The 19,509-nt window shown below is 39.7% G+C and overlaps 1 protein-coding gene and 1 pseudogene across 2 annotated transcripts in view; one reads left to right on the top strand and one right to left on the bottom strand.

The window, feature by feature from the left end:
- The window catches only part of IQGAP2 (IQ motif containing GTPase activating protein 2), a 288,130-nt gene that overhangs the window by 150,521 nt on the left and 118,100 nt on the right, over window positions 1-19,509 (top strand). For both annotated transcript variants that reach the window (XM_077867634.1, XM_077867629.1), the window contains exons 4-5: window positions 7,753-7,830; window positions 12,637-12,713. In XM_077867634.1, the coding sequence (XP_077723760.1) occupies window positions 7,753-7,830; window positions 12,637-12,713 (155 nt within the window). The remainder of the gene's footprint in view (window positions 1-7,752; window positions 7,831-12,636; window positions 12,714-19,509) is intronic.
- On the bottom strand, window positions 8,916-9,665 carry LOC144295214 (microtubule-associated protein RP/EB family member 1 pseudogene; annotated as a pseudogene).

Raw genomic sequence — 19,509 nt, 5'->3', positions numbered from 1 at the left:
CTTTTGCACTTTGGGCCAGAATTTCTAAAGCTTCTCTGAAATGTGATTCTTTATATCCTTCATTCTTCATTTATTATACAGTTGACCCTTGACCAGTGAGGGCATTAAGGAATCCCTTCCCACTGCACAGTCTGAAGTCCACATATGAATTTTTGTTTTGGTTAGTCATTTATTTCCAGAAAATAACCTTAACCATCACTCTTAATTTATATCCTTCCGGGATCCCTGGGTGGCGCAGCGGTTTGGCGCCTGCCTTTGGCCCAGGGCACGATCCTGGAGACCCGGGATCAAATCCCACATCGGGCTCCCTGTGCATGGAGCCTGCTTCTCCCTCTGCCTATGTCTCTGCCTCTCTCTATTTCTCTCTCTGTGACTATCATAAATAAATAAAAATTAAAAAAAAAATTTATATCCTTCCGACCTACAATCCTGCCTATATGAGAATAAGAGGATATGGGAATGGAAGAGGGATCTCCCCCTTCAGTCTTACAGGGGAAGGTATCCATCTGTCTATCCCAAGCTAATCCTTCCACCTGGGTTCTCCTTCTGTCTACTCTGTTGGGTGTGATTATCAGCTCTGGGATGTATTGGAAGAGGTATAGCATTATAATCAGATGCATGTTAAAATGCGTTTTCTGAAAACATTGAGCTGTTCAAGTTTACATCTCAGCTTTTGACTCTGAAATGAAGTCAGTAATACTCATTGTATGTTAATATTACTTATGGAAAGCTTAAATGAGTTGCTGTAAATTGATAAGGGATTTAGAAAAGAGTACTCTTAATTTTTTGTTTGCTCCACTATAACTTTTGACTCTCTCAAAATTTTACTCGTAGCCTACTGTTAACTAGAAACCTTACCCATAAGTTGATTAACATGTTATTTTGTATGTCATATGTATTACAAACTTATTCTTACAGTAAAGTAGAGAAAAAAACATTATTAAAATCATAAGAGAAAATATAGTTACAGTGCTGTACATTTATTGAAAAAAAAAAAAGTCTGCATGCAAGTGGACCCACGCAGCTCAAACCTGTGTTGTTCAAGGATCAACTGTATTTAGTTCTTTATATCGTTTTTTTTTTAATCTGTAGATTTTCAAGTACCTCTAAAAGTTATCTGTCTTAAAATTGCCAGGACAACATTTAGTTGAAAATGGAATGCTTTCCTATTAACTGTATGATTCATACCACCCTTCAGGGTTACTGAAGCAAAATTTATTTTTAAAATGTGTATATTTTGGGACGCCTGGGTGGTTCAGCAGTTGAGCATCTGCCTTGAGCTCAGAACGTGATCCTGGAGTTACGGATTTGAGTCCCACATCAGGCTCCCTGCATGGAGCCCACTTCTCCCTCTGCCTGTGTCTCTGCCTCTCTTTCTGTGTCTCTCATAAATAAATAAACAAAATCTTTAATAAAAAAAATGAAAATACATATTTTGGGGTGCCTGAGTGGCTCAGTCACTTAAACATCTGCCTTCAGCTCAGGTCGTGATCCCAGTGTCCTGGGATAGAGCCCTGCATTGGGCTCCCTGCTGAGCAGCAAGTCTGCTTCTCCTTCTCCCTCTGCCCCTACTCCTGCCTGTGCTGGCTCTCTCTCTCTCTCTCCCTCTCTCTCTCAAATAACTAAATAAAATCTTTTTAAAAAATAAAATAATAAAATTAAGTATGTATATTTAATTCACAGCAAATGTTTGAGTCATCATTTAGGCTAGCCATAGACCAGAAGAGGTGAGACATCTTTTATGAGTCTGTTTTCATATTCTGGCCTAAAAGGTAACTGAACTAAACTTCCTGCCTTGAATAATGTTAGGAATAAAAGTATTTGTGTTTGTTTAAGTACTTTTGAGCTGATTAAGTCATGTGTACCTCCCTAGAGTCTTAGCTCATTATGTTAGCTTTTCATAAGACTTTACTAAATCAGTGATTGAGTTAGGCAAAATGATTTTATTTAATTTTGAAAAATATTTTTTTATTTCAGAAAAGAGCAGAAAAAATTATTTATATCCCCACACCACAAAATAAATTACTTGTCCACATTTTGCCGCCGATTTTTATTTTTTCATTGCTTCTACGATGACTATTATCATGCTTTCATCCTGTTTCTTCTAACAGTCATGTAGATCTGATGACAGAGTTAAAGTGTAGTTGGCCTGGGCTCCAGCCCATCCTGAAAGGGAGTCTTGGGTGTTTTATTTTGACATTGTTAGAGATGAGAATCAGACCAGCAAGAGCTCCAAGCGAGGGGTGGGATACCTCTTTACTCCACTTGGCACATCATACACCTTTGACTGTAAGTGTCTCTAGGTCAGCTGTGGACCTCTCCTGGCAAATCAAACAGGTGCTATTTCCTCCTGGCATCAGGAAGCCTACCATTTGAATGAATAGCAACTTCTCTTTGGGATGGAGACAGGGGAAATATTTCCTGTTCCATGTTACAAATGAAATCTCTATGGAGCCCAGGCAAGCGATGACGTTTTTGAACAAAATACTAAGACAGAAGTATTGTGTTTGCCACTCCTACCCGTCAGGTCACGGAGGCCAGATATACAGGAGAGACGATGCTAGGAGAAGGGCAGAGAGAAGGGAAGTGTAGCAGAGGGAGGGGTGGTGGTGCCAGCTAGGACGTGGGAGAAAGTACAGGACCAAGGGAAACTACCCCTCTCTTCATTCACTGGACAAAACAGCCTTTTCCCTCTCATTTATTAAATCTCCAAGAATGCCTAATGTCTTTTAAAGAGAATTTTTAGTGAGTTGCCATGTAATCATAAAATTTTAAGGCCATTTCATTCATTTTACAGAATTGAAAGGAGTCAGATATTAGTGAACAGGATACTTAATTTCCTGTTCTTAGGTTCTTTAGGACTGGAGCCCATCCTGTGGTTCTTCATAAGGAGCCACCGAATCACGGGACTGTAGCAAAGATGTTGAGACACAAAGGAATGCTAGCTAACACAGCCCCAGCCCTGGATACACCATCTGGCAACCATGAGTTCAGCAAGTGTAAGCTCTTGCTCCAGAGTCTGCTTGGACTAGAGCCATAAAATATGACCTGCCTGTTAGGTTGTGTGTCTCTGAGGCAAGAGCTCTGTCCCAAAACTCTAACAGCCTCAGTCTGGGCAGTGATGGCTCTGAGTTAAACAGATGGGAGCTTTCAATGCCATCCCATCCCCTTTGTCTGCCAGCTTAAGTACAACCCTGGTCCCTCGTTAATTTAAGGTTACAAAGATGTCCTAAATATTAGAGTTCAACCTTCTAATGATAAGTATGCTTTCCCTGCCCACCTCCACCTGCCACTCCAGGTCCCAGCTCTGTGACCATGCCATGTGCACTGTGACACCTGACACTGTCCCTTTTGGACACACCATGGTGTACTGTAAACATTGCCTTGTCCTGAAAGCAGGAACCGTGTGTGTTGTCTTTGTGCACTCCTCGGTGAACGGTGAAGGATATAGCCCATGGGCAGTGCTAGGGAAACAACTGTTGGCTAAAAAGAATGACAGTAGTTTTGAATAAGTTAAAGGACTCCATTTCTTATCTTCTGTGCTTTATTTGATACTTAGGGTGCTTGGAGTCTGACACTCTTCCTCCAAATGTGATGCTAAAATCTCCTGCAGGACCACTCGATGGATGTGTGGAAAACGTGGATTTCTGGGCCCAGCCCAGGCTACTGAGTCAGGAAGTCTCTTGGCCAGGGACCCAGGAAGTTACACTCTTAATAATTATCCCAGATGATTCTTTTCTTACGTATTACTTGGATTTGAGATAATCTACCAATATCTAGATAAATAATAAATTTTAATAAAGGTAGAGGGAAAGAAGATAAAATTTTACTATAATAGAAAAACATACAGTATAGAATTGACTTACCCATACAGTGCTTATCAGCCCCTGCCACGTGCCCAGGCACTGTTCTGCACATGAAGGCAGAGTGGTGAGCAAGGCAGACATGATTTCATGGCACTTAGGGCTGAGGAGGCAGACTGTAAGTAAATACACTGTTGTGGTGATGGTTATATGAGGGAAGAAATTAAAGCTGATATTACTGACAGCACTGCATAGAGGATGAGCTGCTCTGAGGAGACATTTACCTCTGAGGCGGGAAGAACGAGAAGAAAATCATCCATGTGCAGCTTTGAGGGTGGGGAGTAGCGAGGACAGTCCAGACAAGGAGCCTATTTTTGAGAGACCTGAGGAAGAAAAAAGCTTGGGCAAAACAGAGTGGCTGAAAGCCTGTGGTGAGGTACAGTGGTGAAAAATGAGGCCGAGATCGAAGCAGAGACTGATCACACAGCCAGGCTGGGAGATCTGTGACTTCATCATAAGTCACTGAAGAGGAAGCCATTGAAAGAGGCATCATGGCTTCACAAAGATGAGTCGGCTGCTATGTGTAGAATAAATTGCAAGATGAGGGTGGAGGCAGTCCAATGAGGGGATAACTAGGCCAGGTGACAGGTAACAGTGGCCTACATAGACAAGAAGTAAATGGGTTCAAGAGAGAAAACAACCTGGAGAGGGATTAGAAATGGGTAGAGGGCCATGAAGAGAAGATGGCTGGGTGGACAGCATAACGTGACCAAGGGGAGAGCGCCAGTTCTAAAGGGGGGTAGAGTGTAAAAAGGCCAAGGCTTACATGGTGAAGGCATGTTCCCACAGTGTTCCCAAGGTGGTTAAGATGGGCAAGAGAAAGGAGAGGAGGGAGCAAGAAGGGCATTCCTTGAGTTTGGTGATGCTTAAGAACAGAAAACGGTATCTTTCCAGGCAGTGCATGGATAACAGTGGACTTAAAATAGATGTTATAGATGTTAACTATTCAGGTGAGTCTTAGGTAGAAGAAGTTATCATCCAAAGAAGACTTAGATAATTCCTCATCTGTTCAATTTAAGCTTAAGTAACCTTATTGGCTGGTGAAATAGCTCAGCAGTGGGAAATCAGCATGTACGTTCTAGTCCAAAGCTGGAAGAAATTAGGTGGATAGACATTAATAACCCTTCCCTAAATAAGACTACAAACATGCCATCTAGCCTGGTATGAATATGGGGGACTGGTGAAAAAATAGACAAGGTGAAAGTGGTTATGGACTAAGCTTATTTTGGGCCTCAGTGTTTAGGAAACTATTTTTGTTCTAATTGAAATAAATACAGTAAATTGAAGATGTTAATGCACATCACGCACCGAACCTTCTTGAATATGTATACCTTAGCATTCCGAAGTCAGCATTCTTCAGATGTTTAAAATGGACGAAGGATTTGAAATCTGTCATTTCGTTTACTATAGAAATAAGACCAAGATAACCACCCTTTCCTTCAGTGCCTCTTTCATGAAACACTAAACCTTTTTCTGACCTTAAAGTGAATAAGGTTGCAAGCCTGGTCCTATAGCATACAATAATTATAATAACTAATATTTATTGCCTTCTTAGATGCCCTTTGCAACTAATTGCTATATGTGTATTCTCATTCCATCTCAACTCAGAGATGTATGCTATACCCATTTTATGGCTGAGGAACCAAGGTTCAAAGAGATTTGTAACTTTCCTGAGGTTACCTGGCCAATAAGACCACTAAGTGGACACGGATACCTGCTTAATGATTTGGGTTTTTGAAGCCCACCAAGAAACCAGCCTTCAAACAAGGGTCAAACAAAATTAGGTTTATTTAACTTGTTATGGCAAGAAAAATATACATACTGATGGGACTATGAGCAGGAGGGAAGAGGAGCTTAGTGTAGAGTTGGGCTTGTACTGGTGATTCTAATATGGATTTAGGGAAGCAAAGACCAGTTATCTTTGGAGAGTTGTCAGGAAGCAGCATCAGTTTGGTGTTCCAGTACTTTTTATCTAGGAGGTGAAAAGATAGAATGGGGATTAGACTCATCCATGAAAACGGTTGCTCATCTTAGTTGGAACAGTGGGACATTTAGTTATTTTGTGGTGCCTAGGTTCCTCTTCTCTGTCTTGATGTGAATGTGGATTGTTTCCATCTTGTCCCTCCATGGTCACAGAGTGGCTGTGTCTGAGACTTGTTTGTATTCTGTAAGAGTTGTTTATGCTGAGTCTCCCTCAGACAGTACTGCCTGGCTCTTAACTCTCCAGGCCCCCTCCCCCTCCTCCCCTTCCCTCTCTCCCCGGTGCCCCTCTTCCCTTTTTTTCCTCTTTCCCTCTCCCTTACTCTTCCCCCACCTCTCCTCCCTCTAGTGATTTCATAGTAACTGCTGATTTTTTCCATTCAAAGAATAATCCCACCATCATTAGGTCCTTTGTTCTACCACTAGGGAATGCTAGTATGAGGAAGGTTTTCAGTTTCAGAGAGACCTCATTTTGAATCTCAGCTCAGCCACTTAACACCTAATTGGTCTCAGGCAAATTAGTTGGTCTTTCTGGCCTCCGTTTCTTCATCTCTAAAAAATGGGAAATGATAACTGCCTTGCAGAGTGTTTTGAAAAGCAGAGATAATTTACATGCAGTGCTTGACACACAGAATTCAGTCTGACCACTACTAAAAAGGCATACACATTTGTCAAATGTTAATTTGACCTATACTTTATAAAGTAGAAGTCTAGGGCAGCCCAGGTGGCGCAGCAGTTTAGTGCTGCCTGAAACCCAGGGTGTGATCCTGGAGACCCGGGATCCAGTCACGCGTCAGGCTCCCTGCATGGAGCCTGCTTCTCCCTCTGCCTGTGTCTCCACCTCTCTCTCTCTCTGTGTGTCTCTATGAATAAATGAATAAAAATTTTTAAAAAAATAAAATATAAGTCTAACAGCAACAAAAACATTTTCTTTTACGTAAACTATTTGATTTGTAGAAGATCGTAGAAGAGGTAGGAAGGGCCAGGCTTTCTGAATGTGATTATCTGTTATCGGATATTATATAATGAAACTTGCTATAATTCCTGTTTTTTCATATACTAAAATGAAAAATAAAATACATAACTTTATGCTACTCATTTAACTAATGAAAAATACGGAGTACCCGTAAAGCTCCCAATGTTTCAGTACCTACTTGATGAGATACAGGTAAGGTTGCCACAGTTATAGACTGTGGGGAAAAGACTGAGGAGGGCTTTAAAGAAAAGCAGAAGACATAGAAAGCCTGTTGTCATTGTGCACATAGAGAAAGGTCTTGTAAAACATTTCTACTGAAGATTTATTTCTTACACAAAGATTATGATTAAATTATAAGAGGATGGCATACTAAAATTGCCCCTGAACTGTGGGGGTTCCCCCCTTTTTTTTCTATGTATTTTTCTACATTTACAGGTTTTCTACAGAAATTCTATTCATAAAAAAAAAAGAAAGAAAGAAATTCTATTCATGATCAGAAAAAAAATGTTTTGGCAGAACCAGAAACCAGGAAGAAAGCATTTAGTCTTCTAAAAATCCTATTTTCTTGAAGTTGCTAAGTTTCTCAGCCATGGTTGCCAAAATCTTGACACTGTGTGTGCGTATGTGTGCATGCATGTGTGTGCACATGTGTCTCATAAAATATCCTGGGGCATGTGCTAGACATTAAATGTTGAGATTCTAGTTCAGAATTACCTCAAATATGTGAATTGTGGGGACTGGAATGGTCCATTACTAATGCTGTTGCTGAGATAGCCTAGTCTTCTTTATTGTGTCTCCAGTTGTTTTATGATTTAATAACTCTATTTTAGGAGAAATAGAATTGGAAAACATCCTGCTAATGAAAAAAAGTTGTTACAAATGACTCACTTTTCATGTGGTCCCTTCTTCTCCCCCTCCCCATCTTCACACTAGAAGTCCGGCCTTCATTTTCGACATACAGACAATACGGTCCAGTGGTTAAGAGCAATGGAGTCTATTGGTCTACCCAAGGTAAGCCTGAACTGAGAAGCCAAAAGGGGTCATGTGAACACCTCATTATGAAAGAAGATCTGGCATACTGGGATGTGTTAATGCAGCAGATGGCCTCATTGCTTCGGGCACAACAAATGTGAGGACTACACAGAAATATGAAAAGGCCTGTGCAAAGTAATATATGGCAGGAACTCAGAATGAAGTATGTGCACAGATGGAGAGCAGCTAGGTTAAAGCATGCATAAATTCAACAAGGTCAAGACAAGCCGTAGCTGGTAGACAGTTAACTTAAAGTAGCCACCTCCTTTTTGACTTCAGATTCAGTATCGTACCATGTATTGTATCACTGTAAGTTAAAATGACAAAAGTATTTTTATAAAGTGTTATTATAAAGCATATTATCACTTTGAATGGTAAAACCCAGGGAGTTAGAGTTCTTACTCTTGAAATAGCTGTCCCAAATAAAACTTGGCCAATATTCAGTGCTTATTAAATTGAAAGAGCAAGTGCCCTTAAGCCTCAGAGACAAATTGACAAGTAGAGGAAATGAAGAAATAATTACATTTGTTAGAAATTGTAGAGTGATTTCTTCAACTTCTGATTTTGAAATAATTTTAGATTCACAGGAAGTTGCAAAAATAGTACATCTATGCATATTCTTTTTTTTTATTCTTAAGGCATTTATTTATTAAAACATTCTCTGTCATTAGCTTAAAATTCAAATCAGTCTTTACATTTCTCTACTGAGGACTCCACCTCAGTATATGACATAAAAGCAACAACAGTGAGTGTTACCAGCGTCCACACAGTGAGCCCCATGGTCAGCCTATCTGTTCCCCAGGTGACCCAACTAGATGTTAATACTGCTCTGCTACAGGGTAAAAGCTCCAAACTCAAATTCATTGGAAAAGGGGTGAAACTTCTGCAAGGTGCACTTTAAGAAGACATGAAAAGAAACCAGTGAGTCCTTTAAGAATAATAAAAGGGGGTATTTTACAGTTAAGCACATGATTTGGAGTGAAGAATTCGGATGTTGCTCTGCCGCCAGGCTGTTAATACTCTTCTTGTTCCTCCTGTGGGCCCCCTTCATCAGGTATCACAAAGCCTTCATCTGTGGCTTAGAGAATGTTCACGATCCTCTGCAATACAGGGTTGTTTTCCCCTTTGTTCTCCTGGCAAATCAATTTGATGTTTCTTAGCTTTTCAAAGTAGAAATCTCTCTTTTTCTCCAAGTCTTCAATGGTAAGTTTCAATACATTGACCTGCTGCATCAATTCAGCTGCTTCATCATCCCCATTGCCCCCACCAGGATTCTTTCGCACCACACCCGGGCCAGCCTTGGGGGTTGCAGTAGTTCTGGGTGTTGCATTGAGCCTGTGTGGAGCTGCACTGTTAGAGCGGAGAGGTTTTTTCAGTTTGTTCAGAGCTAGAGCAACAAGGGAGGGAGCCACTGCAGTTTCTTGACCTTGTCTGGCAGCTACAGGGTCATAGTCTTTTTCATCATAGTTTGCATCAAAAAACTTCTTGAACCACTGAACAAATTCAAAATTGTCCTGAAACTTTCCTTTTACTAATTTGTCCACAGGAATTATTTTGTCAACACCCATTCTCTTAAAACCTGCTTGTAGTATTTTGAAGTTCTGGATGTATTCATGCTCTAGTTTAGCCTGGAATTTCACTTTCTTCAAGGCAATGGAGCCAGGGAATAGCATGTCCATAACCTGACAATAGGCAGCCCCTGAGCAAAACTGTTCAATCTTTGTCAGATTCAGCTGTAGAGACTCATTGATCCAGGCCAGCATGTCATGTCGACTTAGGTTATCACTGGTGACAGACATTGAGTTCACTGCCATCTTCAGCTCTCAGCGGGACAACGTCCACTGCCTGTGCCCAGCTTTGGTTCCGTCTTCATCTTGTTCAAATCGCCTGACCCATCTATGCATATTCTTGATTCAGCTTCCCCCAGTGATTACATCTACTAACTGGAGTAAAATAATAAATGGATATCAGTGTGTTACTGTTAACTAGGCTGTAGACCTTATTTTCACCATTTTTGTATGCAGTGATTTTTGTGTGTATGTTTCTATGCAATTTTATGCCATGAATATATTTGTGTTACCACCACCACAATTAAGGTACAGATACCACAGAGGAGTAGGCCTTGACCATCACCTCCTTTTCTAGCCCTGTTCCCTGACAGCCCCTACTCTATTCTCCATCTCTATGGTTTGGTCATTTTGAGAATGTTAAAGAAATGGAATAGAGAGATTGACTTTCTTTCAGTAATGCCCTTGAGATCCATCAGGCTTTGTAGGTATTGATAGTTCACTCCATTCTGTTGCTTATTATGTACCCCTGTTTTGAAGAAATGATGTGGAAGTGGTCCAGGTCTTGCTATTATTAATCCAGGTTTGAATTAACACCACCCACCACAACAAAAACAAAAAATTGCTTAATGTAGATTATAAATGACAGTTTTCAGTCTGTTTGAGCTTATACCTGATTTAGCTCAGCATATTTTATTTCAAAATAGCCAATATTGATTTATCCTTGCATTTTGAATCAAATTATTTTCCCTTCTCTGAAAATGCCTGGAACATTAAATACTGTTCCCGTTTGGGAACGAGTTATAATATAGAATTCATATTTCTAGGTTGTCATTTAGCAAGTCCTTACTGGATAGCAAACAGATTAATAAAGAAAAATTCAAATAAAATTCTTCTCTATGAGGCAACATACTTTAAATTAGGATCATTTTGTTATGTTTCATAGATTTGACTTAAAGCTTTTCAAATGGCATGTGTTGGGCCAAGTTTTCCTTAACTTAAAACCAAATAAGTGATCCATGTGGCAGATACTATTTTAACACTGATTTTTATGAAGTGATTAATACATTACATTGCAGTGATGAGTGACCAATAGCGTGCTGAATTGATGGCTGTATTTGACCACTACTAATGTCTTCACTTACCTTTTCCATGCGCAGCATCCTGCTAATGCTGGGGGTATGGTGATGATCAAAATGTTCTGGTGAGGGGCAGCCCGGGTGGCTCAGTGGTTTAGCGCCGCCTTCAGCCCAGGGCCTCATCCTGGAGACCCGGGATCGAGTCCCGCGTCAGGCTCCCTGCATAGAGCCTGCTTCTCCCTCTGCCTGTGTCTCTGCCTGTTTCTCTCTCCCTCTGTGCCTCTCATGAGTAAATAAATAAAATCTTTTTAAAAAATGTCCTGGTGAACTCTATGAATTGATCCTACCGTATTGGCTAAAAAATCTTATTCAAGATTTTCCAAAAGAAATGAAACAAATATTTATAGGAATATGCATTTCCATATGGAGAAATATAAAGAAATACAGGTTTTTGAAAGGAAAGCGAGTGGGGAGCTATAAAGTTCTTCCACTTTCCTGCTAGCCTTTGAAACCTGGTCCTGTCCTTCTTAATTGAGAATCCTCTCCTGACAGATGCTGTAACAGCAAACATTTTGAGGGAAAGTTGAAAAGACCTTGAACTTTCCTTCACTGAAGACATTTATTTAAGCACTCTGTGGCTATACATTGTGGCTGAGAAAACTTCGCTGCTTTCTTCTCTTAGCTTTTTTCAGTGCCTAATAGAAAATCAGATTTGAGTATCAAGTGCTACCATATGATACTGGACTTAATTTTCATTTTTATGTCAACTTTTATAAAATATCTACTGAAAATGGTAATGCCAGCATGCTTATCTTTTTCTTAGAAGCCTTAAGCCTAATGACTTATTTTTGGTGCTTGGGAATAGAGGAGTTTGGTGCCCTATTCTAAAATCTGTTTCTTATCAAGGTTTTAGTTTCAGGCTTAAGAGTAGTGTTGATGTGTATTAAAAGCCTCTGTTCAATCTTACTGGTTAAGTAACTGCATATTTAGTTGTTTATCCAAAAGAAGTAATCAAGTGTTCAGAAAATGCAGGGATATTCATTGCAGTAAACTTTTAATAGGAACAGATTGGGAGCAAACAAACAAAAAGTTCAGCCTTAGAGAACTGACTTAAATTATCATTCAAAAAGATAACAGAATCACAAACATCTATTATAAATAACATTCTAATAGAATAATGAAGAGGATGGAAATAGTCATGTTCTGCTATGGTACTATGATAATACTATCTACTATAGCATTACTGGGGCTTAGAGTATTACAGTTTTGTTTTCACATACATACATACATACATAAATATAAAAAATCAGAGACATATATATACTGAAAAAAGCCTGGAAGAAAATACACTGAAATGCTAATGGTAACAATCTAGGAAATGAGATTATAGGTAGTGCCTTCTTTCATACTTCATTTACTTTCCAGATTTTATTTGGTAAAATGTATTATTCAAGCAGAAAATAGTATCAGCATGTCTTGTGTGTGTGCATGCCTGTTTATACAAGTGTGTAGTTAGGTGTTTAACGTTATAATAAAACACTATAAGACAGACACCCTTCTCAGGGTAGGGTACCTGTAGGCAGTCACAGGATGACCCTGCTACAGAGAGCAGAGCCTGACCAGGCTTACAGCTTGTGGAGTGAAAGTGCCACTAGCCCTGTGGATGCAGCCTCCTGGAGTGGCCACCCAGGAGTCCCCCACTCTCCCAAGCCCACTAGGAGGCATGCTGTCATGCCGTCAGGGGCCCAGATGCACCCATGGGTCTGCCTGTAGAGCAAAAGGGAGGGAGCGACAATGGGCAGGTTCCTCTACATTTAAGGAAATACAACAAAGACAATCAAAGTACCATCATTTGGGAGATTTAAAGTAACTTTGAAAAACAAAACATAATAAAACATATTGTTTCTTTTGTTTTCCAGATATTTTATCCAGAAACAACAGATGTATATGACCGGAAAAACATACCGAGAATGATATACTGCATTCATGCATTGAGGTGGGAAAAAACACAACGAAGTGCGTAGGGAGTAGATTTAAATGAAACTGTAATTTCTGTTTTAGAAGAGGGATCTTAAGTTACTTAAATAATCCAAAGAACCTTTTATTGGATTGAGTTGTTTTGTATTTGGCACAAATTTTTTAAATTATCACATAAATATAGTCCTTGAATTGGAAAACTATTTTTTCTGATTTTTAAGATCTAATTCAAAACAGAATACCAGAAAATGAATGAAAGACCTGTAAGAATAATGAGAAAACTTAAGTTGAAACTTCTGGGGATCTCATAATGTTGCCATGTTCTTGAGTTGTGATCTAGTTTACAAATATAGCCAGCCAAACTACATCAAACGAGCAGCTTTAATGGTCATAACTTTGATACTCTTAAATCATCATTTTGCTTCAATTCTTATCATAGACTAAGGAAGTCCAGTATCAGGATAGTTTCTTCTGACCTTCACTCAATAGAACCTCGACCACGGGGTAAAGAAGAAACATAAGAGTTGCTTCGAGTTAGTCAAATCAAGATAACGTTTGTTTTTTTAAAGAGGGAGGGAAGAGGGACAGAGGGGGAGAAAGAATCTTAAGTGGACTACATGCCCAGCAAGGAACATGATTTGGGGCTGAATATCACAACCCTGAGATCATGACCTGAACCGAAATCAAGAGTCAGACGCTTAACTAACTGAGCCACACAGGACCCCCAGGATACTATTAATGTTCATTAATTAAAAGCAATTGTTCGATAGCTTAATTTCTGAAAATGCTTACATTGTGCTAGTTCACAGATCATTTTTTATCTTACTGGACTGGAAGAAAAGTTATTTTTAGGTGGTAACAAAGTCGATTCTAAAAATCCAGTTTATGGCTGTCATCTTGCATTCATACAGGTAATAGCTTGTAGACTTTATGTCTAATTAAATTTTAAATTTCTTCTAAAACATCTGCCTCGTGTTTATATCACTAGAAGTCATTTTCCTGGCAGTCTTCTGTGTAGAGATTTATATTAACTTCTTCCTGGCTCTTTTCCTCTCCAAAGGAAAAGGTTTCTACAATAATTCATCGCACTGCTGGCCTACTAGAAAAGAATTTTGATTATGTCATATAATTTGACTTTTCCCCTGATGGGTACTTAGGAGATTTGTTTGGAAGATGACAGAAATACAGACCAAATGTAAGGGCCTTTTCTGTGATTCCTTTTTATTCTTGTAATTTAGAATGGGGTAGCGGGGGAAACCTGGGTGGCTCAGTGGTTGAGTATCTGCCTTTAGCGCAGGGCACAATCCCAGGGTCCGGGATCAGGTCTCGCATCGGGCTTCTTGCCTGCTTCTCCCTCTGCCTGTGTCTCTGCCTCTCTCTGTGTGTCTCTCATGAATAAATAAATAAGATCTTAAAAAAAAAAAAAAGAATGGGGAAGAGAGCAGGATCACTTCTATGCCTTCCTCTTCATGTGTTGGCTAGTATATCATTATGCCAGCAGTATTTCTGAAAGCTTTTTTGTGCAAAAGTGCTTGTCTTGAGGAATATTTTCAAATGTGTTGCCCAACATTTCTTGTCAAATATTTTTCAGAGCTTAGAATGATCACTTAACACTATACTTAGTACTGCTTTTGTGACCTGCTAAGCCAGCTACAGTTAGTTAATATCATTATCATACCCGTGCATCATAGTGCTAATCTCCTAATATGTGGCATGCTCTTGGGGTATTTTGGACAAGTTTAAATTAGTTCCCACCTCCACCACCACCGACGTGGACACCTGAGCTGTTAATGTTAAGCAGCTTATAAAGAAACTTGTGCTAAGTTCCATTCTAGCAATGTCACTATTTTTCCAGAGAAATTATATAGAACTGCAGTGAAGCTTGCAAATGAGTTTGTAATCATTTTAACAATGGCTTCAGCAGATTGGTAAATAAAGAAAAGGCAAAAAAAAAAAAAAAAAAAAAGAAAAGGCAACTTCTTCTTGCCACTTATATGCAGATGTTGGTGTGATATTTCCAAGGACTGTTTTTCTCAGTCATGCAGTTACTCACGGAAGTCTTCATTACTGTTAATCATTCTGTAGCAGATCCTCTGGAGCCTGTCCCTCACCAGATCTGACCTTAAGTAGGATCTTTGACTGTTTACTTAACAAACAGCATTTCCTGGGAGAATCGCCTTCTCTTTTCTCTGTCCTAGACTTGCTATACGACTGCTTCCTGGTATAAAGCTGAGAAGTCTCAAGTCTTTCTAAAGTTTTTTCTATCAAAACTTTTTCCCTCAACGGTTTAGAATATAGTCACTCAAATGAGACTGGTATTCTTCTCATTTGGGCAAGACACATTGGGGAGCTGGGTAGCAGAGCACTTTTCATAAGGGCAGTGGGTTTGCTCTCACTGGATAATTAGAAGTGATGCTGGAAATGAACACATACGTGTCTGGCCATTATATCCTGGCTGGGGATACAGCAACATTGCTGTATAGAAAATCAGCATTATTGGACAGAGAGTTGGGCAGGTCAAAGGTTCTGAATATAGATCAGGAGCCAGGAGGGAAGATCCCCCGTGTACCCAGGCTCTACCTTCCTGCTACCTCAGCCTGTGGGGCTGGTGTGCGACAGCTCCCAGCCATGCCAACTGGCCTTCTGTTCCCTGTCTTCTTGATGTGGGCTTAACGACCTCATTAAGATCCTTTGGGGTTAAAAAAAAAAAAAAAATCCTCTGGGGTTTTGCTCTTACTTCCAGTTTGAATCTGCTTTCCACTTTTCTTGCCCGCTCCTCATCTTTTCACTTGGATTTCTGACCCCGGCCTTGTTGCCTGCCACTCACTGCTTCCTTTGTCTACAGCTTGATGTTCTCAGAGAAATGCCGCCCGTGAAGGTGAGCACAGCAACCCCAGAGGGATTCCTCAAGCTTTGCTTCATGTAGAAGGACTCATCTCACTGATAGGTGACCTCATTCTTTTTTCAAAGAAATTCTTGTTATCTTTTTCTTATTAAAAAAAAAATTTAAATGCTCACTGTGGGAAAAAATGGAAAACTCAGAAAAAATATCAAAAGGAAGCTAGCTAAAGTACCTATTATCGCAACACCAATATATTGTGACTGTTTTGATGTACTTGCACTTAAAATGTGTATATGGTGTGGGTTTTGCTGGCTTCATTTGGATTGTATGAACGTCTGCAATGAAAAGAAATCAGTTGAAGAAGTGAGAGCCTTTCTAACAAGTTCCTACTAATGGATTTTTTAACTGGGCATTTATACATGGAGAAGAACATTCTTTGCATGTTGTTTGTTGTTCAATTTATGAAACAACTGTTAAATGCTTAAACATTGGTTGTAAAATTGAATTAGTTTAACAGTTTTAGTAGAACTGCTATTTTGAACACTTCCAATACTTTAAAAGACAGGTAAAATACCCAGATGTATCATTACAAACTTAACACACTTAAATCCATTCTGAAAAATCCACAGTGCAAATTTCATTCATTTAATTATTTACACACTAATTTTCACTCATCCCAGGACTGTAATATATTGACTCTTGGCCAGAGTTGACATGATCATAAGGGTACCAGAAACCAAAGAACACCTTTACACCTTCCTGGGTTATAGATCTGGTTTCTGACCCATGGTTTGTCAGGCGGTGCATGGTACCAGTTGGGCTTCTTCCCCCACGGTGAGTCAGACCCTGGCTACCAGGCATCGGGATAAACTTTACTTGTGAAATCAGTCAGACCTCTATAATTTTCAGTATATGGCTTCCAGGTAGGTTTTTATTTTCATTCTAGTCCCCACTCCTAGCCCACCCTCCTTCTGCCAGAAATGATTTACAGCCTGTCTCGCTTGGCCAGTGTTCTATAACCCATTGTCCTGTCATGATGATGTATTGGCGTGATCTATTAACGTTATTAAAAGTTTATATATGCCTTTTGAATATTTTCTTGAAATTTGTTGGGCATTCTAGAGGTTTCTCACCCACAAGATGAAGGATTGGCTCTACTTAGGTAGAATTATTTGGAAATTGTTCATTTTGCTGATTTATCATCTCGGACTATGTTTCTCCATCTCAGATCATGTCTGCCTGATGGTTGTGTGACTGTCAGTGCCAGACCCCCTTTTCACCTGGCTGTTTTTGTCACAAACTGTGTGTTCTTCGGTCCTTTCTTATCTTGGGTCACTTCCTTGATTTTCCATGACATTCTGGCTTAGAGTTCCTGGTTTTTATTCTTAGGGTATAAAGTATACTATAAATAGTGTAAAAAAATATCTATATTCCATAGACAGATATAGAAAAAACAAAGCACCTGTATTTTAATAACACTTCCCACCTTGCTAAAATCAATACAAATAATTATACATGCCTTACTTTATCAGTTTGTATTATAATTTCTTTTCTGTACACTTTGTACTGTTCTCTTTTGATGATTGCTATGAACTCCTGGCCTTTCACAGACTTAACTAGGGTTAGTATCTTCTTTTTTTTTTTAATTTTTATTTATTTATGATAGTCACAGAGAGAGAGAGAGAGAGAGAGAGAGAGGCAGAGACACAGGCAGAGGGAGAAGCAGGCTCCATGCACCGGGAGCCTGATGTGGGATTCGATCCCGGGTCTCCAGGATCGCGCCCTGGGCCAAAGGCAGGCGCCAAACCGCTGCGCCACCCAGGGATCCCGGGTTAGTATCTTCTATTCTGATGGATCAGATTGACTTGCTTTGGTCAGTGGTTGCTCTTCTGGGTCAGCTCCTTTGTCCTTGTAGCACTGTACCTGACATTATTTGAAATATCCTTGCTTTGTGGTCACAATAGGATGTTCCAGTCTTAACCATAATTATTTCTGCTTTAAGACATGAAATCAACTACCCTCCAAGGAATCCTTTGCAAGTCATAGGTTCATAATGATTTTTCTAGTGTGATGGATGAGGGTTCTGGATTCTGCTTTTCTTACTGTACAGAGTTTCTTAGACCATTAAGGCACCGACCACAGCAAGCTGCAAATGAGCCTGCCTCCCTCTGTGTCATGGTTGTGCTCCTGCTGCAGATGATGTCACAACTGCCCCAGCAGTCAGGTGTTCAAATGCAGTGACGATGCCAAAATAGCACACATTTGGGACTTGTGTTTGTTATTGTGGCTCTGGTGGCCCCACTTGTGGTTAACCAGTTGTAGTTCCAAGCGCACTGACCATTGAGTGAAGAAGGGCTCCTCTATACAGGAGGAGCTCATCTGCAGTCAGGTGGCTGCCTTGCTAACCAGGTAGATTGTGTCTCTGGCCCTCAGGCTTTAATGCAGAACTCTTCATGTCTTACACTCTATGCTCTAAGGACCTTTCAAAAAACCAGTTGATGGCTTATGCCAAACTCATGGAGTATCTGACAGAGAACATATTGCATTTATAAATAAACTTCGTACAAATTGGCTTCTTAACCCAAAGGGCAGATTCTAATTTTGTCTTCTCAAGAGGGTAATGTAGAGATGGCAATGTTTGGGATTAAGATGAGGAATGAGGAGTTACATCTTATGTAGCTTTAAATCACTCCTTGTTCAAAATTCTCCCCACACTCTAGACCATAGTCTCTCCTCCTCTTCCTATCCTGAAATACTATCAGGACTGTATCTTTTTGTTCTACTAAATCCTAAGCTCTTTGAGACCACGAACCATGCCTTGACACTTAACACAGTACATATACACCAGTGATGCCAAATTAAGCCTCTGGAGTTCATATTTTTAATTTTTAGCTGGGTTAACTGAACTCATTTCTCTACAGTAAGGCTGCCTCAAGATTTTTTTTTATTTTCGATTGAATATTAGGTGAAGAAGACTAGATTTTGACATGATACTGGCAGTGATGTATATGATTAAGATGGAAAAATAATTTAGCTCTCTAGATAAAACCATTTGAAACCCAGAACCAGTGAGGGAAAATAGTAAAAGATTCTTAGTGTTGAGAATGGGGAAACTGCTGTGATAAGTTCTTAATAAGTTAATTATTATTAATTGGTTATTAATAAAGGACATACATATTTAACAAAGATCATAGTAATAATAAAAACAAAAAAATATATGCCTGGAACCATTCAAAGTACTTGACAGAAACAATCTCATTTAATCCTCATGGTGTGCCTATGTGGTACATACTGTTAATAATCCCATTTTGTAATGAAGGAAGTTGACGTACAGAGAGGCTAAAAAGGTCACACAACTGATATATGGAAGAGCTGGGATTCAAAACCAGGTTGTGTGACCCCAGATCCTAGACTATTGCTGGCTTAGCTGTTGGCCTCAGGAAGGAGTCACGTGTTTCCATACTACTAAGAAAATTCTAAAGACAGCATCCAACTTGAACTTGAGCTCAGACCTCTAAACTGTTAATTTTAGGGAATTTTAAAATGAGAAATCACAGAACCTCAGAACTGGAAAGACCTTGAGAAGTTACTTTTGTCCAGGTCTTCATTTCACAGATGAGGAGACTGAAAGCCGTGGATTATGTGACTTGCTCAGAGTCACTCACATTCTAGATGGGGACAGTCTTGCAGCCAGTATCTGGGTCTTACGATTCTGGTTCCATTGTCTTTCTGGCTAGGCCTGTGGCCTTGATTTATAAACATTCATCTCACTTGCTACACCATAAAGTGAACTGCTCATGACATGCTCCAGAAAAGCTTTAATAAATTCAACTTCTACCTTGTGAATCTAATTTTTTTTTTTTTTTTTTTTTTTTTTTTTTAATGATAGGCACACAGTGAGCGAGAGAGAGAGAGGCAGAGACACAGGCAGAGGGAGAAGCAGGCTCCATGCACCGGGAGCCCGATGTGGGAT

This window comes from Canis aureus, chromosome 2 (assembly GCF_053574225.1).
Source record: "Canis aureus isolate CA01 chromosome 2, VMU_Caureus_v.1.0, whole genome shotgun sequence".
Lineage (NCBI taxonomy): Eukaryota > Metazoa > Chordata > Mammalia > Carnivora > Canidae > Canis > Canis aureus.
The sequence above is the reverse complement of the archived record's forward strand: the minus strand, read 5'-3'. Positions and strand labels throughout refer to the sequence as shown.